Genomic DNA, 26,086 nt, shown 5'->3' with positions numbered 1-26,086 from the left:
CAGTGGGCAACCCACTCCCACACCAGGAGGGGCAGGAGGATGAGGAGCCGCCTGAGGCATGGGTGGCGAAAAAGAGGAGGGACGGGGAGGATGACCTCATTGCCCTATTAAAGGAGGACATGGCCCAGCAACGGCAAATGGAGGAACGGAGAGGCGAGAGGATGGACAGGCTGATAGGCGTCGTGGAAAAGCTAGTGCAGCAGAAAAAGGACTGAGTCATGTCCACAGACAGCTACTGTACATAGTTGAACTTTATTTATGCTGGCACCCCAACCTTTGTTTTGTACAAACATTATTATTTCAGTGATTTTATTTCTGTAAATACGAAGCAATGTACATAGTTGAACTTAATTTATGTTGTTGTGCCAACCTTTGTTCTGCACAAACAAAATGATTTAAGTTCTGTAAATAAAGACAGTGGGAACATCCCAACTGTGAGTGCATGTCTGTCACAAACTACATGACACAATTTCGGGGGGCCTGACCTATTGCACGTGACAAATTGTGGAAATGAAAGCAGTGCAAGGTATAACACAACATGATTGTGGGAAATGTACTACCCACTGCGGTCCAGGATAAACCTGAGTGTCCCAGCATGCACACACATCATCAACCAGGCCTGACATGTGCCTGAGCAGGGAGTCTTGGGCAGTGCTGCTTGGTCTGCTGGACCAGGACCACAGAGATGAGGGAGGTGCCACAGGTGAGACCCCCGGTTCATAGCCAGGTCCTGAGTGAGGCGTCCCCAGATGTTGCTCAGGCATGCTCATTCCCACTGTCCACTGCAACATCCTCCACTTGGGTCTGCAGGGCTGGTGGAACCGACAGCTGCCATGTCACTAGATTGTAATCATGGCAGTGGGAAAACGACATGGTGAAAACAAGCATGTTAGAAAACTAGTTTAAGGTGTCCTGCATATGTGATATATATTTTTCCCTATATGAAGTCATTCTTTTTTTAACAAAACTCAAAACAGGGCCTATTAATCTTTCAGTCATTTCTAACCCCCCCCCCCAAAAAGTCCCACATGCATACTACCCGTTAGGGCTAAGCCCCGGGTGTTTCAAATGTTTGGCTCCGCCTCTGGATCAGAGACCAACAGCGAGTGGCAGAGGAGACAGCAGGGACAGGAGGACCACGAGGGGAGGAGTTACTGGAAAAAAAACACGTCACTCAAAGCAGGATAAATGACACAGTGGATTACAATAGGTGGCTAATCGAGATGATGCAAACTGTGATGCAAAGCGTGAGCTGGGATGGAGTCCCATGGAGCCAAAATGAAACATGCAAGACAAAGAATGGAATTTGTTTTAAATGAAATTATAAGGGAAAGTTTTTGTAGATAAAAATACACAAAAGAGCCATCCATCCGTTTTCTTCAAGCTTAGGAACTTCTTGCTGTGAGGTGACCACTGCGCTGCCCTCAAAATCAGGATAAAGGAAACACTTTCACTGAGAAAAACACATGAATTAAACAAAGTGCTGTGTTTTTTTGTTTTGCACCTTAGGACATCTTGATGCATGCTCAATCATCCAGGAGTAAATCTCCAAAAGTTGATTCTGTTCATCTGGACGTAGCGTGAAACCAGCCCACTGATGTATGTACTGTTTATAAGATTTGGGGAAACCTGCAGTCAACTGAGACTAAAGAAGTCACTTGGATGAGTGATGAAACGTTTCTCCCTCAAAACGCTATGTCCAGATGAACAGAATCAACTTTTGGAGATGCACCTTAGGACCACTGTTCGCTGGACCAAACCTTCCACAACAGTTCTTATTAGCACTTATTTCCACATTCTCATGTAATATGTATTTTACTATCACTGATGCAAGAGAAATCCCACCTTTCATTTCACATGTGATGTTAACCCAGCACATGTGACATGAAAGGTAGGAATGTCATATGAGCAAGAGGACCATTAGTTATTCCTTTATGCACATTCTTTGAAATCCTCCTCAGAGGGGATCATTTGTTTTGGGTCCCACATTATGGATTACTTATCCATGACTGCACAATATCAGACAAACTGGCCTCTCTTTTAGTCCCTCTCACTAATTGCAAGAAGTGAGAATCCATGTTTTGCTTTATTTCTTTTAGAATTTTTTTAATTGGTTGTTTAGTCTAGCTGACCGTGAATGACCTTAATACTACTAAGCATTTGTAGTTGCTGTGACATATGTTTGATATGAAATTTGTTATGGTCCCTTTAGTATGATTTGTGAGTTCATGAGCACCCCCTAATATTTTATCATCTAACTGCCATTGTCTGGTCAAAACATTCTGGAGATTCGTGTCAGTTTGTTGTGTACTACTTATGAAATTCCAGTGCAGTAACTCATTAAAATAGATGTTGAATTGGTTAAAAATGTAATTAGTCTAACTAGGTGATTTATTAATTGATCATAAGTGTAAGCAGTAGAGAATGCAGACTTTACATGCATATGTATACGTGTTCATGTGTATTAACGTGGATGTGTATCTGTATTAAGGTTGTTTTTATTTAGTTTAAGCTTTTTAAGACTGCCAGCCATTAGTTTCTATTCCCCATTCTTTTTCTCTTCCCTTGTTTTGTCTTTAAGACAGCTGACATAAAACTATGGAACAGAATGTAACGGATAGGAGAGGAGATGGATGGAGAGGCTGAGTAGTATAAGAGTCAAAGGTTCTTATGACACTCAAGGCAAACATAGCTGGCGTAATGTTAGCTTATAACCTGTGCTTGTTGTTTCTTTTTCCCAGCTGGCTTGTTATAAGCTTTGCAGAGTGGGGATGGTCGCACTTCTATGCTGTTGACAATAACAAAATTGAGACAATATCAATTTGACATGCTTTTTATGTATGTGAGCAGAAACATGCTAGTGTCTGCTCACATACATAAAATGTAATTAGTCAGAACTAAGATGTCCAGCTCGGCCACTGTATTCAAGATGGCGGGCAACATAGCGGTTTCCAACAACTGGCCTGCTCTTATGCATTTTTAATGGATTATTACCAAGTTTATGTGAACGCATTAGTTTGTTGGAAGACGTAAATACACACAAATCGATCTATATCCATCCATCCATCCATCCATTCGCTTCCGCTTATCCTTTTCAGGGTCGCGGGGGGCGCTGGAGCCTATCCCAGCTGTCATAGGGCGAGAGGCAGGGTACACCCTGGACAGGTCGCCAGTCTGTCGCAGGGCCAACACACAGAGACAGACAACCATTCGCACTCACATTCACTCGCACATTTACACCTAGTGGTAATTTGGATTATTCAATTAACCTATCCCCACAAGCTGCATGTCTTTGGACGGTGGGAGGAAGCCGGAGTACCCGGAGGGAACCCACGCAAACACGGGGAGAACATGCAAACTCCACACAGAAAGACCCTGGCCTGATGGTGGAATTGAACTCAGGACCTTCTTGCTGTGCGGCAACAGTGCTAACCACCGTGCCACCGTGCTGCCCGACAACTGGCCTGCTCTTATGCATTTTTAATGGATTATTACCAAGTTTATGTGAACGCATTAGTTTGTTGGAAGACGTAAATACACACAAATCGATCTATATTTTTTAGTAAAACATTCTTTTTTATAATCACATAAGGTTGAAACAATGATTGACTGTATCTTTAATGGCTAGATGAGTCATATGACATTCCTCACCTAAATCTTTTTCCTTTTTTTTTTAAATGGCAACAATCTTTGAAATGTGGTGTGCATTCAAAAAATAATTTCTGTGCAATTATGAAAAAAAAAAAAAAAAAGTTTTTTACGTGGTTTGTGACATTGTGCTTCCTAAGACCAAGTTGTGCCATCGCAGCATGAAAAGGAGAGCATTTTAGGTACTTAGGATGTAATCTGCATGTCGGCGAGACAAAATGGGAGTATTCAATGGCATTACTGTAAGGAGGTTAATGAGGTATAGTGAAAACCATCCACACTAAAGCTTGATGCTCTCCCGGGTCTCCTTCCACCACACACTGAGGCCTCTGTGATCTAGAACTGGCAGGCTTACTGTGTCATTGTTCGTCTATCAGAGGCTCTCATTAGTGATTTTCTTTCTGGGTTTTTTTGAATAAGCTCTTATTGCCTTACAGAGGCAGTCAGGGGTTAACCACTCCTCCATGTATCACATCGGATGTGGCTATGTTTGTTTTGGGTTTTTTTTTTCTTGTGTCTGGGATACAGTAAAGTTCAAAGATGCGAAGGAATTCCTGTCAGTTATGTCACCCCGCAAGCCAACAAGCAGGACTCTGTGACCACAAATCTAATAAAGAAGAATTTCAAGCTGTTTTACTGTTTCAGTGCACTCTGATCACCTCTGAAGTGCGAAGTATCCTATGCATCCTTTTACAGTGCAAGGTTCTCCTGGATTTTACTTTGTAGACCCTCACAGTGCACCACACTACACTGCAAGTAGTAGAGGCACTGCCAACATTTGTGGGCATAAAAGGGACTTACACTATACTAAGTGGATGCTTTTAACATTGTGGACAATAGAAGTAAAATGTATTCAGTGTATGGGAATTATTAGGGCAAAATCTACAGTGTATTAAAGATTTCAGGGAATGAAGATGATGTACTACAAATTAAATGCTAAAAGTAAAATTATTTATACAAGATCTCCAGCCAGCCAGCACACAACTTCAATATCACTGTTTTTATTATTTAGATTATTATTTAGACCGTGTCCTTGATCCAACACAGCTGGCTAAATGATCTCCACAGCACTTTTTGTAGTTCTCCAGAGGCCTGGTAATAAACTAATCATTTGATTCAGGTGTGTTGACTCAGGGTGAGATCTGAAACGAGCAGGACACCGGCCCTCAAGGCCTGGAGTTCCCCACCCCGATTTAGACCATGGTTGTTCCACACTAAATTACTACTTAAAAAGAAAATTAAGTGAGGTGACCAGAGTGGTTTCATATGTTAAAATACCTTCTTGAAATGTTGCCTTCGTGTGCCTACACGTAATCACTAAATGGTATTCCTAAAAACTTAAATTTAAGTCTCTTAATTCTGTCTGTTTGGTATGCTGTCCATTTTGGATGAGGCTATAAGACAGAGGATAAACACTCCCACCAAGTGGCTCCAGTAATCTGCTGCCAAATGCAATCAGAGCCCCACCCCCCAAACACACCACGCAAAATTTTAAAAACCCAATGTGTTACGTTAAATATTCACATTGGACTTCTTTTTCTTTCACCTGCTCCCTTTAGAGGTCACCACATGACATCATTTGCCCATAGTCATACCACACGCCTGCAATCATGAACCCTATCTGTGATCTTCCTCTTTTAAAAATTCTTCCTCTTTTCACATCTCACTCATAAATGAAGGAATCTCTGTATGTGTGTTAGTTCCATTACTTTAAATTTGCCTTATTTATTTTGCAGTTTTTGGTTTGAAGCCAGGGAATGATGACATTTGGGGTTCATGCGTGAGATCACGTAAGAGTGAAAGTGGACGATGAGACGATCAGAAAGCTCCATTGTAAACAACAACAACAAAGAAAGAACCAGCATTTGCGCTCTTTTTTTAAAGTTTCTTTTTACTTTGAAAAGGTTAACAAAAAACAGTCGTGTTTCTCATGAGAAGAATGACCATAAGGCACAAAATATACATGTAGTTTGCTTATAAAATGACAGTCAAGGTTTTCAAATGATTTTTATACGTTATGAGATGATGAGAGATGAGATAGCCTTTATTTGTCAGTTGCAGGTCTTTTGCCCACAACCGAGATGACAGACCTTGCCGACCGTACATACAATACAAACATCACATTGGGGAGACAGGTCAGGCCAGGTAGCAATGAAAAAACATCGAAATTGTAAAACAAAGGGATAATACAGGAATGCACAGATATCAACACACATAACACAATAAACACAGACAAGCAACATGGGAAAGTGTTCCAGTGTGTACAGCTGATCTGGGACCGCTGCAATCTTCGACTGCGCCTCCAGCTGACCCGATGTCCACATCATGGGGGAGGTAAGCGTTGGAGGTGGCGTTGGGTAGGGAGGGTGATGCGCCAGTGAATGCTTATCAGTATCAGTATATGTATGTGTGTGCGTGTCCATAGTTCAGCTGAGACAGTGTCCTTCGCCCTGCCAGGCTAAGTAAACAGTCTTCCAGCCAACCCAGGTGGCCTTGCATAGAATGGGAAGGAACAGACTCAACACAGTCGTTATCAGGGAGTTTTTGTTCAGCTCCAGCCTTGAGCCCACAGCTGGCACCGAAGGGGTAGCCGCATTATGATGGTGATTTTTAGAGTGCAAACTGGGTGATGTTGTGCTATAGAAAAGGAGTGGTTTTCATATCTGTGGCTAACCAAAGGTGACATTAAAAATTAAAAATAAAAAAGGCGAGGCATGTGTCAATGTCATTAACACTTTTTTTTTCATGAATTTTGCACGTATGTGGAGTCAGAAGATTACACAAGAGATACTTCACTGCTTTAATATAAAAACACAGTCAGTACTTGGAGTGTAAGCAGACTCAAATATGGTACTTTATACTAGTCCTGAACCCCTTTTAAATAGTAGTGATGCATCATCTTTTCAGTAATAAGAAGTAAAAGTAAGATAGTATTAAGAACAACATGTAAGAACTTAATAAAATCACTGGAAAAAAAACTTTTAGTAAACATGACCGGGTCAGTAAAAAACCAGTTTACAAAGGCCAACTACCCAACTGTAAAGAACAACATGCGTGAAACAAAGGTAAAGAAACAATCAGTGCATTTTGGAAAGAAGTAACTGTCAAACTTCTCCACTGACCTTGCTGACCTATAAATATTAAAGCTCTGGAGGCACCGATACATAGTGATTGAATGAATTAAAAGAGGTCATATTTATAGACTGCCCCTTTGTTTCAGTGGTGATGTGCTGAAAGTTCAGAGGCAACAATTCGTTCTGCATGCATTTAAAAATAACATCAGTAATGAACTCAACAAATGCAGCACTGCACAGTAGTTCATCTTTATGGAGGACCAAAACTGCCCAAATCAAAAACCGATATACAAATAAAGTATATATAAATAAATGTATATATAAACAAATGTATATCATCTATAAAAAATGTGACAGAAACACAATCCAGTCACAAGTTTGGACAAACTTTTGACTGGTTTAATTTAATTAGCATCGGTATTTATTTACCTTTGTATTAATAATCTTTTTTTTAATTTAATTTTTACCAGTGATATTTCCGTTTTATTACAAATTAATGATTCATTTTTTAAATATTCATATTTATTTATTGTTATGTTTTATTTTCCCTCTTACACAACAACCCCCAGTACCAATTCTCCCTTAAAAATCCATGTTTAAGCATAAATGCATATAACACTTTTAAAAATATGTAATAAATAAATGGCAAGCTATTACTTAACTGGGGGGTGGGGGGTGGGTTAAATAGTTTGAAAGGACAAAGGGAAAATAAAACACAAATATGAAACCATATGGAAGCACTCTTGAAAAAGTGCATTAAAATAAAAACATTGGTGAATTACCACAAAGTTAAATACAGATGCCAATTAAAACGGAAATATTAGGATGTGTCACATTTTTGAAACAAGTTAGCCTACAATTATTTTTAATACTATTTGATGCATTTTATAGCATTTGCTGACATTGATTTTTCATGTCTTGGTCCTCTGTATTTCAATATGCAATACTGTAAAAGTTAAAACATAAAAGAAAGCAATAAAATGCCAAATGTTGTCACGCTCCTTTGAAATGAACAACTTCAGGAATAGGTGTAACCCTGTGGCAGCAAAGCTACGTCTTCCTTTAAGTTTGTTTCTGTGTAACAAAGTGAAGTGAATCTTTGGGAGCTGCACAACACATGCAAGTGATATCCTGACAGCAATGTCAGCCGAAAGTGACGAAAGGTCAGTTTCAACCCAAAAATGTCAAACCTGCCATGATGGTGAAGCCGAACAGGATGAACATCACCTTAAGGAGCTGATTCCCGGGGGAATTCAGCTCATGCGGGACAATCTCCAGGAAAGTGACGTAAACAAACGTGCCTGCAGCGAGCCCCTCAAGCACAGCCTGGATCAGAGGTCCAGCTGTCAGCTGAGCCTCCATCACACCGATGCTGATGGCGATGCCTAAAGGAGACATCAAGGCAAACACTACGATGTAAGCGGCAACCCACAGTGGGCGAACTGTGCTCTGGACCAGCTTCACAGACAGGCTGAACACGATGACGCTCTTATGAACAAGAATAGCGATGCAGATCTCCAGTACCTGACAAAAATAAAGAAATTTTGCGTATATTTAGATTTACTTTGTGCTGTAAAGCTGTAATTTATAATGAAACAAACAACAGCATGTGAAGGTGTATTAAGGCTGGGGCTAACTTACAGAAGTTTAATGGTCTCAGGAATTACATCATCATTTATTAAAAGGAATCTATTCTGTGACATTTTTGAATTATTATGTGTTTAGTTCTAATATATTCACCAGCTGCCAGAGAAATCTGAAGCCGTTTTATAAAAGACGAATTTATGACAGCGGCTGTAATGGGCTCCGATAAGTGTTTGAGATAGTTTACAGAGTAACATGAAACTAATTTAATGAGTGGTACAACAAATTATTTTTTTCCTGGGAGTAATTGAGTAATGCGGCCCATTACTTTTAATAAAAGTGTTCTGTGTAGTATGTGTAATAATGACTGTGAGTCAAGACTCCAACACTGATCACAGGAAATAGGGGGAATACCTTAACAAACATGCGCAAACATTTGACCCACAGCATGCAATAAATTTGTGTGAATGTAATTTGCTTTTTGCAGCTTAGCAATGGCGGTGACTCTGAAAATGGAGCCAATAACAACCCAGCGAGAATCAATGAGGAACCAAATTAATATATTCTAATTAATTCCCATCCCTAGCAATATTTGTAGAGTATTGTGTAAAAGTCTTAAGCCATCCCGGGGACTTACTGAAACGTCCAAACATGCATGCAAATGCAACATATTTATATAATTGTAAGGAGCTTGAACATCAATATGTGCCCAGATAGCAAGACGACATTGAATCTATGTTGATTTTTCATCCGAACCGTCGTATATGGTCGGGGTTGAAATGCCAATGTTGTAACAACATTGAAATACTGTGGTAAACCGACGGTCTTACTATAGAGACGTTGTAACGATGTTGATTCACCGTTGGTTTTTTGTCATTGATATTTGATCTATTTATAGTCGACCAGGTGACAACAACAACGTCGAGAAAACGTCTATTTATAGTTGACGATCATTCGGCTCCGGTCACCATCAAAAACCATCGATTTGTAGTTGAGCATTAAATTGCATTGCAACTGATCAGGTATAAAGTACCAGAGAAAGTAGATTTATTGTTCATTTGTTATCAATGACTTGGTCTAGTTCACCAGCTTTAAAAAATCGTGTCTACGTGCAATTTATGTATAGTTGACCAAAATTAAAGCAGCGATCACTTGGACTATTCCGCAGCACCCCTCTCACATTGGTACATCCCCCCAGGTATTCATTGTCTTCTACAGTAGAGCGGGACATTTGATTTACTCTCAGCGGAATTGACCGGAGAAGGCATCAGGTCATGCACTGCATGGCCTGCACCACGATTAGTATAAGGTAAGAATGAATGATTTTTTTTTCCCTACTCGTTATTTCCATGTTTGTACAACAAAAACTCGTTAATGTTGTACATTAACGAGTTTTGTACTGTTATTTACGAGCCGGAAATTGTGTCTACTTCTTACAATCCGGCAACAAATAAATTGCACTGCGAACAAAGTATATCAACAAAGAAAACATTTTCGTTTCATAATTTCTTCGTTATATTCCCTTACAAAGCTAGCTTTAACGCTTCGAGGTTTCCTTTGTTCTTGCCGTCGCCTCGGGGCTTGACCCAGACTTTCGCTCTGTAGTTGCTTAGTACTACAAAAAATTCTAAATCTGTGATATATGATTGATAAACATAAAGTTAACTGTATAAACGTGTTCAATGACTTTGTTACTTTTGATGATTGGAGAGCACTCGCTTCAATTCGCACACGAAAACTTTAGACTCAGTTTGAATGCTCACGCAGCATGCCCACGTGACTGTACGTTGCACGCGTACATGACTTTCCGTTTGTGCCTTGAATAATGAATAAGGCTACGTCCACACGTACCAGCGTATTTTTGAAACCGCTGATTTTTCTATTTGCACCTTTTGTCCACACGTAATGTATGTCTGGCCGTACATTGTGTTTGTATTTCCAGGCACATTTCACGAAGCAGAACGCACTCTTCAGAGATATCCACGTGAACGCTGTGATACGTCTGACCTTCAGTCCGAAGAAGAAACCCAGACCAGTCTTAAAAGAAAGCACAAGTAAAACCCTTTTATTCACAAACATATCTTTGATTGTTAAGAATTTATGATCTTGTCTTTTATACATATCTGTGGTGCTTGCATACTGCAATATCACCACATAATATAGTCCAAAAAGTGGAAGTTTGTAAACTTTTTAAAAATGCAAAGCCGTGTACACTTGTGCACTTCAAAAATTCATTGTATACTGTACCTTCTTGCACGTCTCTGTTTCCTGTGTGTGTTGTTAGAAATCAAACTAACTTTCGGAAACAATATGCCAAAAGCATATTTACAATTACTTAAGACCGTTTTTAATTTCTTTTCTTTAGACCAAATCCCCTGTACACATATACGGAGTCAGAGGATGAGCAGCCTACAAAAAAACGGTTTCCCCAGGCCCCTCGAGTGAAAATACCAGGTAATAAAATACTGTCTAGTGTCTGTGTACATATCTGTGTCTGACACGAGGAAACTTTTTTGACAAGTTGTCTGTATTCTTAAATACTTAAAAAATTATCTTTTTCTAAACAGCCCTCATCACTCCAGTCTGCCCCCCAGCCCACTGATAGCAACCATCATAATGCCCCACCCAGCTTCCGGCACCTTTCGCCACTCCGGCACAAACCGACACAGCTTTGCGATCTCGCCAGCATGCAGTCTGATGTCTTCCCTATAGATGGTATGCTTTTAAAAAAGCTTTAAAGCTGCATCACAATGTCATTGTACTCTTATCTAAAAAAAAAAACCCAATTTATACTCCTGAATGTCATCTTGTTGTGATTTTTTTTTTTTCTGTAGATTCCAGAGACTCTGTGAGGCCACTATTACAAGGCAAGTTTGAAAATCTTGGAATTTCACAGTTTACATGGTATAACAAATATATGTGACAGGCAAAAACTAGTAAACACTTTTAGCAGTTACAAGAACTAACAAATGAATATCCAACAAAAGGGAATAGAAATACATTGTACTGCCAATACTTTGGTTTATTCTTTGTATGACTTGAAAATCAGGCTTTAGGGAAAACTAAATGACATGTTTCTATCATCAATTACATGAAGTAAACACAAGCACTTGCATACACATTTAAGACATGAGACACGCTAATTCCATCTCATAAAATGTCTATAGGTGAGACGCTTTGCGTTGATTGGTGCTGCTGGACCACACTGGAGGTGCGAGTCCGCCGTGTAATGGTTTATGCCATTACAAAGGAGCTGGCCTCTGTACTCAACTGGGCAGGGGAAAAAAACCAAGGACCAGACAAAGCAAAAAAGGGCATTTAAAGAGACAGCGCTGTGCAGATGCATATTTGGTAAGTTTTAACATTTATTGTAGTTTTATGAGCCTAAAGTGAACAATAAAGGGATCAATTGATGTGCTGGGTGCGTTTCACATTTCCTATGTCTGTTTTTTGCTATATTACTTTGTCTTTCTTAATAACAAGACTTTCATGTCCGGTTAATCTGGAGATGGAGTCTTTGGTCTTCGGCTTGTTTTGTCCTCGGGTTGTACACTTTGTACAGCCCGAGGACCCCATGTTTTCTTTTTCTTTTCTTTTTTTAAAGGATACACAGCACACCATGCTAAGACATATCACATTTTCAGCTTATAGCTCTTTGGGAATCAAATGCGGCAGTTTGCTGATTTCCGCCTGGTGACTTTCATGTTTATCAGCCTAGAAGTTTACATACTTTCTCCCTGCTGAAGACAATTAACAAGAGCTTATTCATGTGCTCTAATTCCCTTTTTTTGTCTTTGTTTTTTTTTGTGTGTGTGTCTATTTTTGTCCTAGATGGCCTGGCGCAGCAGGTAGGGGCGAACTCTATGTCTGAGTTGGTCTTTGCTCAAGCAGTCCAGAAATGGCTCAGATATGCTCCAGATCGTACGGGTGGCGCGCAGGACGCACATCATCCATCCCCATCCCCGAGTAAATAATAAAAAGTGACGTGAAACATAGAAATGTAAATAGGAAACTTTGTCTTTTAATAAAGTATTTTGCAAATGATACATGTCTATTGACCTTTTTTGTTTTTTTTCAATAAAAAGCAACTGTACGAAAGAGGTGGAAAATCAATACCATAGCTCAACAGTGTTTCAATATCAGAATCTGACATTGTTTCAATGTCAACAGTGTTAGAAAATATAACGTCGAATCAATGTCAGGTTTCAACATTGATTCAACATCAAAACCTGACGTTGTTTCAACGTTAAAAATGGGTGCAAGAGTGATGTTGGGTCAACGTCACACTTCAACGTTGATTCAATGATGTAGCCTGATATTGACTCAACATTGTTTCAATGTTTCCTTGCTATCTGGGTGGTATGCTTTTGGTTGTGTGTTTTTTGTTGGCTTTGTTTTGTTGTTGTTTTTTTAAGCATAAAGGAGACAGCCTGCTGAGAAATGCTCTTTGGAAATCTCCTTGGTGGTGAAAAAAAACGATATAATGTCAAACTGTGTTATCTTTGGCAACAAACTGCTGGTAACAAAAGTTCCTAAAGATACAATTGAAATTGGTTCTTTGTTAAGTTTATGCTTGAATGATTCATATGTCCATATATGTTCATATATCCAAATTAAGAGCCGACATTTCATTGTTCTCAGTTGTAAAGTACAGCTGAACAAACATCACATTTTCATGTGAATGAAAGATGCTGACTGAAATTCTGCTAAAGCTGCTTGTGCTGTCATTCGATCAGTAGAAATAAATCCGACTCATTTTGCTGCCAAAGTTTTCTGAAGCTCTGAACTGAAACTTGCTCTGCGAATATGACTCCAACTTCACCTGAGCAGTACTTCCCCAAATAAATGCTGACAAGGGTGCGATACGTAGCAAGAGAGAGGTGCCGTTACGATCCTTTAAAAGTTTGTGTGGATTAAGAAAATTTAAAAAACAAAACAAAAATCGAGCGATCACAGTTAACGTCGGGTGATTTGGTCTGTCTTACCTTCGAGTCAGTGCTTTGCAAGCCAATAGCAAGACCCTCAAAAACTGAATGGAGTGAGAGAGACAGGAAGAGCATGAAGGAACGAAAGGAGGAGTGAGCCTGTAAATGGCCTGTATTTATATAGCGCTTTAACAGTCCCTAAGGACCCCAAAGCGCTTTACATATCCAGTCATCCACCCATTCACACACACATTCACACACTGGTGATGGCAAGCTACATTGTAGCCACAGCCACCCTGGGGCGCACTGACAGAGGCGAGGCTGCCGAACACTGGCGCCACCGGGCCCTCTGACCACCACCAGTAGGCAACGGGTGAAGTGTCTTGCCCAAGGACACAACGACCGAGACTGTCCAAGCCAGGGCTCGAACCGGCAACCTTCCGATTACAAGGCGAACTCCCAACTCTTGAGCCACGATCGCGTCTACGTGGTGGCCGCTGCTCTCCAGATCACGGGCTGTGGCTAGCTCGTGGCCGTGCCCATCGTCATGTAAAAGGGGCGCCCTCTCCTCACGAGCCCCTCTCGTCTCCCGGAAGCTCTGGACAATCTTCTCCAGTATGAGGACCATGAAGAAGCCAGCAGCTATGATGAACTCTGGAAGGGGAAAGGGGGTCTTTTTAAGACCAGATACAGAGGTTCAACAGTTAGCAGGGTCAATGTGGTAAAATCAAGACTTACTGAATAGATGTTTAACACAGGAAGGAAATAGTAGACAGGATATCTACTGTAGAAGATCAAAATAGATGAAATAGAAAATATGAGCATTAATAGGAATAATAGTATTTTGAGTTATAACAAACACCATTTCACTCTTACGGTTTTACATGACTGTGGAGCAAATATGTTTGAATTTTGGACCACAAATACTTTGAATAGGTGACAATCTGAAAATCTGAGGTTGTTCATGCAAAAAAATAATATTAATTGGGAATACAGATCAATGCATTGTAAATATATGATATATTATCTTATATTATATTGTTTCCTTTATGAGTTTGTCTAAATCATTATTCTGAGATACCTCCACCTCCCGAGCATCCAGCACTGTGCCAATGTCTGACAGATAATCCGGAATGATGTCAAGCAGACATGCTGCCAGGAAAACCCCACCAGCAAAGCAGCTGATCAAACTGAGAACCATGTGATGAATATCTGCAAACAGGAAGACAAAACATGCTTTATGTTTCAGCACAAACTCAAACAAGTAAAACCTTGTCCTACATAATGGCTTTTTTATTGGTTTATTTAGCCTTCTATAACCAGGAAACCCAATGGAGATCAAATTTCTTTCACAACCGAGGCCTGGCCAGATGGCAGTCTGTATTATTCCCCTAGCTGTACTAGCTTATATGTTGATTTATTTTATTAGAACATAACAGATAAAAAGCCTATGGGGGTCATGCTACTGACTAGTATGCAAAATGTATTGCTGGGAAACTAATAAACTATGACCTTTCACTGAAACATAATATTTACAAAAAAAGAACACTGACAATGATGTCATCATTTTTGAACACAGGAGTGGTCGAGCTCTTGTTAAATCACTGCTAGCCTTCAGCTTCATCTGATCGTTCAGTAACAAACCTAAACCCAAATCTGAAAGATTAATGTACATGTCCAACTTTAAATCACGGGTTTTCCCTCCACCCTTTGAATTGTTGGAACATCATGTGACACATGTCTGTCAACGCTCATGAGCAAAGATAACTCAAAAGAGTACTCCAGCAGCAATGTAAGCCAGAATTGATACTTTCACTTCCTTGTATGAAAGCGAACTTCACCCACCTCTATAACACATTTTTTGTCAAATTCATATTTTGATTTTTGTGTTCTAGAAATGTGACATCAGAGTTTTAACCTTCAGGCTTTTCACAGCTATCAGGTGACTGAAGCCAGAGGTCAGAGGATGGTTCACTTGATTGTACAGATGAACCCTTTAGACTGACATATATGACTTCTGTGATATTAGAAATAATAAACAGTCAAAATGTAGACATTAAAATATCTACAGCATTATCTTGCCCTCCACATGTGAGACCCACCCTGTTTTTTAACACTTATGCTGCGCATGTTCAGCTAATAAAATTAACTGCAGCAAACATTATCAGCGAGGTCAGTAGGCATTACGGGCATCGGCAAAAAAACAAACAAACAAAAACAAACAAAAAAAACAAAACAATTGCTCGTACTCATGCTGCCCCGACATCAGCCAGCGCATATTGGGAATGGCATAGGCACTGATCGGTTTTCTATCGCCCATTTGCTGGGAGTAAGGGCGCCCTCCGTTTGCGAGGTGCGCCTGCTCTTTGCGGCACAGGGAGGAGAGGGCGGGGCGGCGGGGGATTCTGTGGCTGGCTGGAGCAGCATCTAATAACCAACTCGCAAAATGAAACAAAATAAAAACCAACCAACAAACACGAAAACACCAGACATTATGATACAGACTTATAATTTGCACCGATGTTTTTTCAAATTTCAATACGCAAAAACTGAGCGCGAGAGCCCTCGGTGCGCCTGCGCGCTGCTGAAGTCAAAGTAAACTTTATTGTCATCTCCGCTACATACAGTCCAGTATGTAGAGAGACGAGAGGAAGAGGCTCCAGTTACAGCAGTGCAAGTAAACAAACAATAAATATTTAAGAGTAAAAAAATTAATATACACTTTAGGACTCGGGGTAAAGGGATCAATAACAATTTAAATGTATTTTATATTTGCTTGATTTAAAGTCTCACACATGACCCATTTTTAAAGTTTAAAAAAAAGAGAAAAGAAGAGGAGGAGTGTAGCGACTTCCACAGTCGCCAGGGATTGAGCCTATTTGCCTGACGCGCTGTCAACTTTACGCAATAATGTGAGAGGTGGAATTGCTTGCTTGTTTATTAAAGTGCTTGAAAAGTTTACAGAGCAATGCGATCGGCTCGCGATTCAAACTCTTAAAACATCACAGACTCTAATGCAACAAGGGGAAACTCGTTGTGCTGCGGCCAACAAAAACTACGGCTACCCAGCCCTGCTCTCTGTCAAAATCAAACTAGTGAAAGACAGACTGACAACGCCCTGTTAATGTCACCGCTAGCACCCACGTGACTCCCGTTACACATCACCATAGCAACCAAACAAATGAAATCCCAGTGATCATTAAAATTCAATACATTTAATTATGGCTCCTACAAGGAGAAACGAGCAAAAGATACAGGTAAGCAGATGTGTCATTGGATAATGGCAGGTCATGTAAAACATTAAGAATCAGAATACTTTCTTAATCCCTAAGGAAATTATGTGGGTTACAGTTGCTCCAAGAAGAAATGGTAAAAATAGTAACAGTAACAGACTAAACTCCAAACAATATATACAATAATATAATATTAATTAGTCAGTGTCAAATGCTGATTTGTCCTGTTCTCATTGTACGAAGAATTATGATGTCTGTTTATTAGCAGTTTGCATGCTATGCATACTCTCTCTCTCTTCATATGTATGTATGTGTGTGTGTGTGTGTGTGTGTGTGGGGGGGGGGGGGGGCTGTAACTGGGCTTTTCTGAAGCAACACTAAACTTCGTTTAATTTTCTTTCAAATTAAGGTTTCCGCCTTTATCTGTAAATGGCAGCAAATCCCAAAAGAGGCAGGAATACCTGACAGGAATGAGCCACTAATCCTGTTTAGCTCGGCATTGGTGTCATCGAGACACAACTAACAGAGAACAAGAAATACAGGGAGTGCAGAATTATTAGACAAGTTGTATTTTTGAGGAATAATTTTATTATTGAACAACAACCATGTTCTCAATGAACCCAAAAAACTCATTTATATCAAAGCTGAATGTTTTTGGAAGTAGTTTTTAGTTTGTTTTTAGTTTTAGCTATTTTAGGGGGATATCTGTGTGTGCAGGTGACTATTACTGTGCATAATTATTAGGCAACTTAACAAAAAACAAATATATACCCATTTCAATTATTTATTTTTACCAGTGAAACCAATATAACATCTCCACATTCACAAATATACATTTCTGACATTCAAAAACAAAACAAAAACAAATCAGCGACCAATATAGCCACCTTTCTTTGCAAGGACACTCAAAAGCCTGCCATCCATGGATTCTGTCAGTGTTTTGATCTGTTCACCATCAACATTGCGTGCAGCATCAACCATAGCCTCCCAGACACTGTTCAGAGAGGTGTACTGTTTTCCCTCCTTGTAAATCTCACATTTGATGATGGACCACAGGTTCTCAATGGGGTTCAGATCAGGTGAACAAGGAGGCCATGTCATTAGTTTTTCTTCTTTTATACCCTTTCTTGCCAGCCACGCTGTGGAGTACTTGGACGCGTGTGATGGAGCATTGTCCTGCATGAAAATCATGTTTTTCTTGAAGGATGCAGACTTCTTCCTGTACCACTGCTTGAAGAAGGTGTCTTCCAGAAACTGGCAGTAGGACTGGGAGTTGAGCTTGACTCCATCCTCAACCCGAAAAGGCCCCACAAGGCCCCATCATCTTTGATGATACCAGCCCAAACCAGTACTCCACCTCCACCTTGCTGGCGTCTGAGTCGGACTGGAGCTCTCTGCCCTTTACCAATCCAGCCACGGGCCCATCCATCTGGCCCATCAAGACTCACTCTCATTTCATCAGTCCATAAAACCTTAGAAAAATCAGTCTTGAGATATTTCTTGGCCCAGTCTTGACGTTTCAGCTTGTGTGTCTTGTTCAGTGGTGGTCGTCTTTCAGCCTTTCTTACCTTGGCCATGTCTCTGAGTATTGCACACCTTGTGCTTTTGGGCACTCCAGTGATGTTGCAGCTCTGAAATATGGCCAAACTGGTGGCAAGTGGCATCTTGGCAGCTGCACGCTTGACTTTTCTCAGTTCATGGGCAGTTATTTTGTGCCTTGGTTTTTCCACACGCTTCTTGCGACCCTGTCGACTATTTTGAATGAAACGCTGTCAGAGTAAATTGTTAAATGTTTGTCATTTTTATGCTTACCATCCATTTCTATATTGTTTAACTGTGGGATGAAAGGAATTTCACAGTCCCCCTCCCCAGATTCTCGAGGTTCTGGGTGAGGGGCTATAGTGTTTTATTGCAGATACATCCTATAGGGCTTTGGAGTTGACGTCACTGGAGGTGGGCCACGCCCCCTTTCCGCCATGACAGTAGGCTAGACACAGGATACAGCTTCAGCTATGGTTCGTACGTGTTGTGTTATCAGTTGCAACGTTTGATCACACGATCGTGAAGGCAAGAAGCTGGATAATGGGCTCTCTTTTCATCGTTTTTCAACCTGGAGGCAATGTGAGGGATCCCATGTATCCGATATTACTAAACAAAGACGTCAGGCTTGCATTGCAGCAGTGAGACGAGCGGATCGAGTTCTGTGCAAACCCAGCTTTTTGTTGGTTTGGTCTCCGCATCTTCTTTCCGGTGAGTTCTAAATTAATTCATATCACTATTAAAATGCTTTTAGTGTTATTTTCAATGTGCTGAGGTCATAGATAATGAGATAAAACATGCTAATGTGTGATGCTGCAGAACCACGTCATGTCATCATGTCGACTGAGTAGCTTATGATTTAGCATTATTGCAGGCAAACCAGCGTATGAAATGGATGTAACAAATCCAGACTGGGCACCAACACTGCTCATGGGCCTCTAAAAACATACTAAATTGCTCTCATTGTACACTAATCCGCACATAACTTCCAGATGAATCACACACCTGTCATGTGCACTAATTTGATCTTACAGGCTTTTATTATGCAGCTGCAGAGTCTGAAGGTTCTTATTAATAATAATAAGCATAATTCTTAAACTGGTTTGCTGTGTATGCGCTGACTCCACAGACAAAGGGCTGTATCGCGACCGATTGCGCCCAGACGCCAAGAGACGGTACTTTCAAAAAATTGCGTGCATCGGTAATGTGGACCCGTATGAAATAAGGAAGCGGAGTGGAAACCTAGACGACCTACCGCCTTTGTCCTATCCCGATCTTTGCATACCTTGTCTGTGGAGTCAGCGCATACACAGCAAACCAGTTTAAGAATTATAAATCCCTGGAGGCCCACATCCAATTCACGAACGTCTGGGTGCAAGATTTGTCCGTCTTTAAGCCTCCACGCTGCGAGTACGTTGTCGTTAAGACAAAGGTAAGTTGGTTTGAACATGATAACTTTCTAAACAACTTCCTTGTTACAGTTTTTGATTTGCACGTACAGCCAACCCATCTATATTAGCCTTGGTTCATTACAGACTTTTTATTAAAAGTGGTTTTTGTGTGTTTCAGGTACTGCACTCACAACGACTGAATGAAACTGCACTGTGACCTCGTTGTGTGGACACAGAGAGACCTTCTGTCATATGCATCTTCCCTGATGTGGATTTCTGGGAACCACGTTTAAAGCAAGCACAAGACTTCTTTCTTAAAGTGTGTCTTCCTGAACTTGTTGGGAAATACTTCTCCAAACAATGTGCTGCTCTAAATAGCCTGTATGTTTCATTTTATGGTTCAAGATTGATGCCAGTTGTGTGTTGCCATGTAAATAGTTTGCATTTCATTTTTATGTACTTGCTAAGTACCCGAGGTTCTGGGTGAGGGGCTATAGTGTTTTATTGCAGATACATCCTATCTGGAAGATCTGCTTCTTTTGATGTAAGCTTCCTGCGTTTACGACCCTTTGGTCAGCAGGAGGTCTCACACACACACACACACACACACACACACGCACTTACAAAACCACAGGCAAGGTACTCTTTGTGTGTATGTATACATCATATGTTAATGACCCTATGCATATTCAAGTAACCTCAATAAAAGGAGTACTATGGGGAACCTGGCTGAGAGTCTGATGGAGGTCAAGTGGGTGGAACGACACTTGGCTCCAGGCAGGCCTCCCTCATGCATGGGTAACACAAAGAACTTTGCCTACTTCGTGTCTTGCTTGCTGTGTAATTACATTGCCTTTAACGTTCCAGCGAATAGGTTTAAGCTACAAACCTATCAAACGCTTGATTGTTCGATGATCACGCTTCAGAAGCTTTGCAATTTTAAGACTGCTGCATCCCTCTGCAAGATATCTCACTATTTTTGACTTTTCTGAGCCTGTCAAGTCCTTCTTTTGACCCATTTTGCCAAAGGAAAGGAAGTTGCCTAATAATTATGCACACCTGATATAGGGTGTTGATGTCATTAGACCACACCCCTTCTCATTACAGAGATGCACATCACCTAATATGCTTAATTGGTAGTGGGCTTTCGAGCCTATACAGCTTGGAGTAAGACAACATGCATGAAGAGGATGATGTGGACAAAATACTCATTTGCCTAATAATTCTGCACTCCCTGTAGAGAGGTCTATTAACACATAGTGAGTGAGAAAGGTGACTGGAAAGCTGCACTCTTGGTGGCGCTGTCACGTGGTGTTCGCTCGCTTTGTGGTAAAGTATCACTTCCTGTTCCTGCTCAAACACAGTGGTGTTTCTGAGTAGCTTTTCTGCTTAGCAATTTAATTAAAAACTTTCAGATACATTCCTTCTTCATAGTATAATCTTCACGTGCTTCATCTGAAGCACCCTTTCTGTGTACTCACTACCTAATTTATAGCCACAGTATTCACTCACTGTCTTTGTACTGTTTCGCTAGCTTAGCTTAGCTCGTAGCCGACTCATTAGCACCATGGCTACTTCACCTGTCCCTCCTGCACTTTCCTGCTCATTGTGTCAGATGTTTAGCTACTCCTTGGCCTCCTTTAGCAGTAATGATACCTGTAACAAATGTAGCATATTTGCAGCTCTGGAGGCCAGGATTACTGAATTGGAGACTCGGCTTCGCACCCTTCATTCACCCGTAGCTAGCCAGGCCCCTGTAGCAGGTGCAGCCGAAGATAGCGTAGGCCCCGCTAGCTGGTCCCCAGCAGACCCCAAGCAGCTGGGGAAAGAGGACGGCTGGGTGACGGTGAGGAGGAAGCATAGTCTGAAACAGAAGTCCCAGGTACACCACCGAACTGTTCATGTGTCTAACCATTTTTCCCCACTCGGCGACACACCCGCCGGGGGTCAAACTCTGGTAATTGGTGATTCTGTTCTCAGACACGTGAAGCTAGAGACACCGGCAACCATAGTCAATTGTCTTCCAGGGGCCAGAGCAGGCGACATTGAAGGAAACACTGCTGGCTAAGGGTAAACGTAAATACAGTAAGATCATAATTCACGTCGGCAGTAATGACACCCGGTTACGCCAATCGGAGGTCACTAAAATCAATTGCCAAAACAATGTCGGACTCTGTAGTTTTCTCTGGTCCCCTCCCCAATCAGACCAGGAGTTACATGTTTAGCCGCATGTTCTCCTTAAATTGCTGGCTGTCTGAGTGGTGTCCCAGAAATGATGTGGACTTCATAGATAATTGGCAAACCTTCTGGAGGAAACCTGGTCTTGTTAGGAGAGACGGCATCCATCCCACTTTGGATGGAGCAGCTCTCATTTCTAGAAATATGGACCGATTTATTAAACCCCCCAAAATATGATTATCCAGAGCTGGGACCAGGAAGCAGAGTTGCAGTCTTACACGCCTCTCTGCAGCTTCTCTCCTCCTGCTACCCCCCCCCAAAAAAAAAACCCATCTCCATTGAGACTGTGTCAGCTCCCAAACAGACAAAAAACAAACTAAAAACCAGCAATAAACAATTTAAACATAAAAAATCACAAAGAAAGAACAATACAGTATCCGCATCTGAACCAAAGAGTAAAACAATGAAATGTGGATTATTAAATATTAGGTCTCTCTCCTCCAAGTCTCTGTTAGTACATGACTTAATAAGTGATCAACAAATCGATTTACTCTGCCTTACAGAAACCTGGTTGCAGCCAGATGATTATGTTAGTTTAAATGAATCAACACCCCCGAGTCATTCTAACTACCAGAAACCTCGAAGCACAGGTCGAGGGGGCGGTGTGGCAGCAATTTTTCACACCAGCCTATTAATTAATGAAAGACCAAGACAGACTTACAGTTGTGGTCAAAAGTTTACATACACTTGTAAAGAATATAATATAATGGCTCTACCGAGTGCCCCGTTATTTCTAAAACTCTGATTTTTCTCTGATAGAGTGATTGGAACAGATACTTCTTTGTCACAAAAAACATTCATGAAGTTTGGTTCTTTTATGACTTTATTATGGGTTAACAGAAAAAAGTGATCACATCTGCTGGGTCAAAAATATACATACAGCAACATGAATTAGCAATTTTGGTGACTTAGAAAGTCGTCAATGAACTGAGCTTCATAGCATGGCCTCTTAACTTCTTGTGAGTGATTATGAGTGACTACAGCTGGTGACTTTTCTTAGGCCAGTTAAATAGGGCTCATTGGATACAAATGCCCACAAACGCTACAATGGGAAAGTCAAAGAAGCTCAGCATGGATCGGAAAAGGCAAATTATTGACTTGAACAAATCAGGAAAGTCACTTGGGGCCATTTCAAAGCCGCTGCATGTCCCAAGAGCAACAGTGCAAACAATTGTTTGTAAGTATAAAGTGCATGGCACTGTTTCGTCACTGCCACGATCAGGAAGAAAACTCAAGCTATCACCTGCTGCTGAGAGAAAATTGGTCAGGAGAGTGAAGAGTCAACCAAGAATCACCAAAAAGCAGATCTGCCAAGAATTAGAAGCTGCTGGAACACAGGTGTCATTGTCCACAGTCAAACGTGTTTTGCATCTCCATGGACTGAGAGGCTGCTGTGCAAGAAGGAAGCCCTTGCTCCAAAAGCGGCACCTTAAGGCTCGACTGAAGTTTGCTGCTGATCACATGGACAAAGATAAGACCTTCTGGAGGAAAGTTCTGTGGTCAGACGAAACAAAAATCTAGCTTTTTGGTCACAATGCCCAGCAATATGTTTGGAGGAGAAAAGGTGAGGCCTTTAACCCCAAGAACACCATGCCTACCATCAAGCATGGTGGTGGGAGTATTATGCTGTGGGGCTGTTTTGCTGCCAATGGAACTGGTGCTTTACAGAGAGTAAATGGGATAATGAAGAAGGAGGATTACCTTCACACTCTTCAACATAACCTAAAATCATCAGCACGAAGGTTGGGTCTTGGGCGCAGTTGGGTGTTCCAACAGGACAATGGCCTCAAACACACATCAAAAGTGGTAAAGGAATGGCTAAATCAGGCTAGAATAAGGGTTTTAGAATGGCCTTCCCAAAGTCCTGACTTAAACCCCATTGAAAACATGTGGACAATGGTGAAGAAACAAGTCCATGTCAGAAAGCCATCAAATTTAACTGAACTGCACCAATTCTGTCAAGAGGAGTGGTCAAAGATTCAACCAGAAGCTTGTGGATGGCTACCAAAAGCACCTAATTGAAGTGAAAATGGCTAACATTTGCATAATGACTGAAACCAGCCCACTGAACCATTATGCAAATGTACTTTTTATAAGGTTTGGGGAAACCTGCAGTCAGCTGAGACTGAAGAAGTCACTTGGATGAGTGACAAAACGTTTCTCCCACAAAACGCTACGTCCAGATGAACAGATTCAACTTTTGGAGATTTACTTTCCTGGATGATTGAGAATGCATCAAGACGTTTTAACCCACTTTGGCAAGGACGGCCTAAAACTTGTACGTCAGTATGAGCAAACAGCACGTAAGATGGCGGACTACAGGAAGCACCTGAGATTCAGCCTCAGATGCCGACAAAACAGGATTACTCCTAAGAGTCTGCAAATGAGCTCTTCAGTTAAAGGCTTCCGGGCAACAAAAATCCTCCAGAAGGCACAGCATCAGTTGCTTAATGAACGGGTGAGGCAGACAAATTTTACCATCGACATGCTAAAATCTCAAGAGGAGCGGATCCGACGGAGACTGACAATGCTTTTAGATGAGAATACTCTTAAAAAGGTGTTTGACTTCACTGAGAAGGCTCGTCTAGCACAGCACAAGAAGTCTAAGACCAGACAACAAAGGAAGTTTGACTTACTTGTTGTACGTCGGAAACCACCGCAAAATACGGAGAGTGTCCTCAGTGGCCAGAAGAGACAAGGATGCGACACTGAGGATGTGGACAAGTGGGTGAAGAATTTGTCTGACAGACAGCTCACCCAAACAGAGAAAAACATCCTTGCTAAAGGGTTGAATTTTGCTGTCACACCGAGACAAATCCCGCTAGTGGAGCTGATCACAGCCACAGAAACAGCAATTCGTAACAACAATATTGCAGAAGTGGAAGCAGAGCAACTACAGACGAAAGTTTCGGCCTGTCTCAGCAATGCAAAGCCCCCAGCATCCAACATCACCATGGAGGAGAGGAAGGCACTCACATCACTTAGTGATGACAACAACATTATCATCCTTCCGGCAGACAAGGGTAGGTGCACAGTATTGCTTAACCAGAAAGACTATCATGAGAAGATTTTGTCACTACTCAGTGATGAAAATACTTATGAGCCCCTGAAACGAGACCCAGGAAGTGGTTACAGGAAGAGGGTGATAGACTGTCTGAAGCAGTTAGAACAAGACAAGGCTATCGACCGCACCTCATACCACAGGCTATACCCAGGGGAGTCTACACCAAGTCTGTATGGTTTACCGAAAATACATAAGCAGGGTACACCTTTAAGACCGATTGTCTGCATGTTCAACTCTGTCACCTATAACATCTCCAAGTTTCTGGCTTCGATCCTCAACCCGCTGGTGGGCAGATCTGAACACCACATCCAGAACACCCTGGATTTTGTTAAGAAGGTGAGAGATGTCATTATGGAGGCAGATGAAACCATGGTCTCGTACGACGTTACATCTCTCTTCACTTGCATCCCAGTCACAGAAGCGTTAGAGGTAGTCCGTAAGAGATTACAGATGACACCAACCTCAGCAACAGGACCACTCTCAGCATCGACCAAGTGTGTTTGCTTTTGGAACTGTGTCTTCATTCCACCTACATCACATACAAGGGTCAGTTCTACAGGCAGAAACATGGGTGTGCCATGGGCTCCCCAGTTTCACCCATCGTGGCCAATTTGTACATGGAAGAAGTGGAAAAGAGGGCTTTGCTATCCTACCCTGGAACACCACCAAGCCATTGGTTCAGATATGTGGATGACACCTGGGTGAAAATCAAATCTCAGGACGTACTACATTTCACAGATCACATTAACTCGGTGGACCAACACATCAAATTCACCAGGGAGGATATGAAAGTGGCAGGTTAGCCTTCTTAGACTGTGAGATTTCCATCAGTAATGGGGGACATCTAAAAGCTGACGTGTACCGTAAACCTACACATACGGATCAGTATTTAAGGTGACTCTCATCATCCACTGGAGCACAAACTGGGAGTCATCAGGACGCTACAACACAGAGTGAACACCATCCCCACTGACACAGCGGCCAGGGAGGCAGAAGAACAGCACATCAAGAAGGCCCTGAGTAAATGTGGTTATCCCAGCTGGACTTTTGTCAAAGCTGGGAAGGCACCTAAAGAAAGCTCCAGCCGATCCAGGAGAGAAGGACAACCGCTGCCCAGGCGAAAACCTGTAGTGATCCCATATGTGTCAGGAGTATCGGAACAGTTGAGACGCATTTTTTCTAAACACCGGGTCTCTGTGGCTTTTAAACCCCAAAATACCCTGCACCAAAAACTGGTCCACCCCAAGGATCGGGTCCCCCGACACAAACAGAGTAACATAGTGTACGCTGTTAAGTGCCAGGAGGATTGCCAGGATTTATACATTGGGGAAACCAAACAACCTCTAGCGAAGCGGATGGCACAACACAGAAGAGCAACCTCATCAGGCCA

At 41.5% G+C, this 26,086-nt stretch overlaps 1 protein-coding gene across 1 annotated transcript; it reads right to left on the bottom strand.

Annotated features, from left to right (window-relative positions):
* Nucleotides 1–7,892: 7,892 nt before the first annotated feature.
* LOC100691695 (zinc transporter ZIP1-like) lies at nucleotides 7,893–18,283 on the bottom strand. The gene is made up of 5 exons (XM_019354518.1): nucleotides 18,277–18,283; nucleotides 14,313–14,443; nucleotides 13,719–13,904; nucleotides 13,292–13,417; nucleotides 7,893–8,246 (listed from the first exon to the last, which is right to left on the bottom strand). Exons 1-5 carry the CDS (start codon nucleotides 18,281–18,283, stop codon nucleotides 7,893–7,895), a joined length of 804 nt encoding a protein of 267 aa, XP_019210063.1.
* Nucleotides 18,284–26,086: the final 7,803 nt, after the last annotated feature.

Source organism: Oreochromis niloticus, unplaced genomic scaffold, assembly GCF_001858045.2.
Source record: "Oreochromis niloticus isolate F11D_XX unplaced genomic scaffold, O_niloticus_UMD_NMBU tig00000734_pilon, whole genome shotgun sequence".
NCBI lineage: Eukaryota > Metazoa > Chordata > Actinopteri > Cichliformes > Cichlidae > Oreochromis > Oreochromis niloticus.
The sequence above is the reverse complement of the archived record's forward strand: the minus strand, read 5'-3'. Positions and strand labels throughout refer to the sequence as shown.

Bases quoted from the DNA above. Each gene is read 5' to 3' on its own strand.
- LOC100691695 (XM_019354518.1), bottom strand. The intron at 13,905-14,312 runs GTATCTCAGAAT...GGTCTTAAAAAG, and splicing joins TGGATGCTCGGGAGGTGGAG to ACCCCCTTTCCCCTTCCAGA. The intron at 13,418-13,718 runs GTAGACGCGATC...GGACTGTTAAAG, and splicing joins TGGAGAGCAGCGGCCACCAC to CGCTATATAAATACAGGCCA.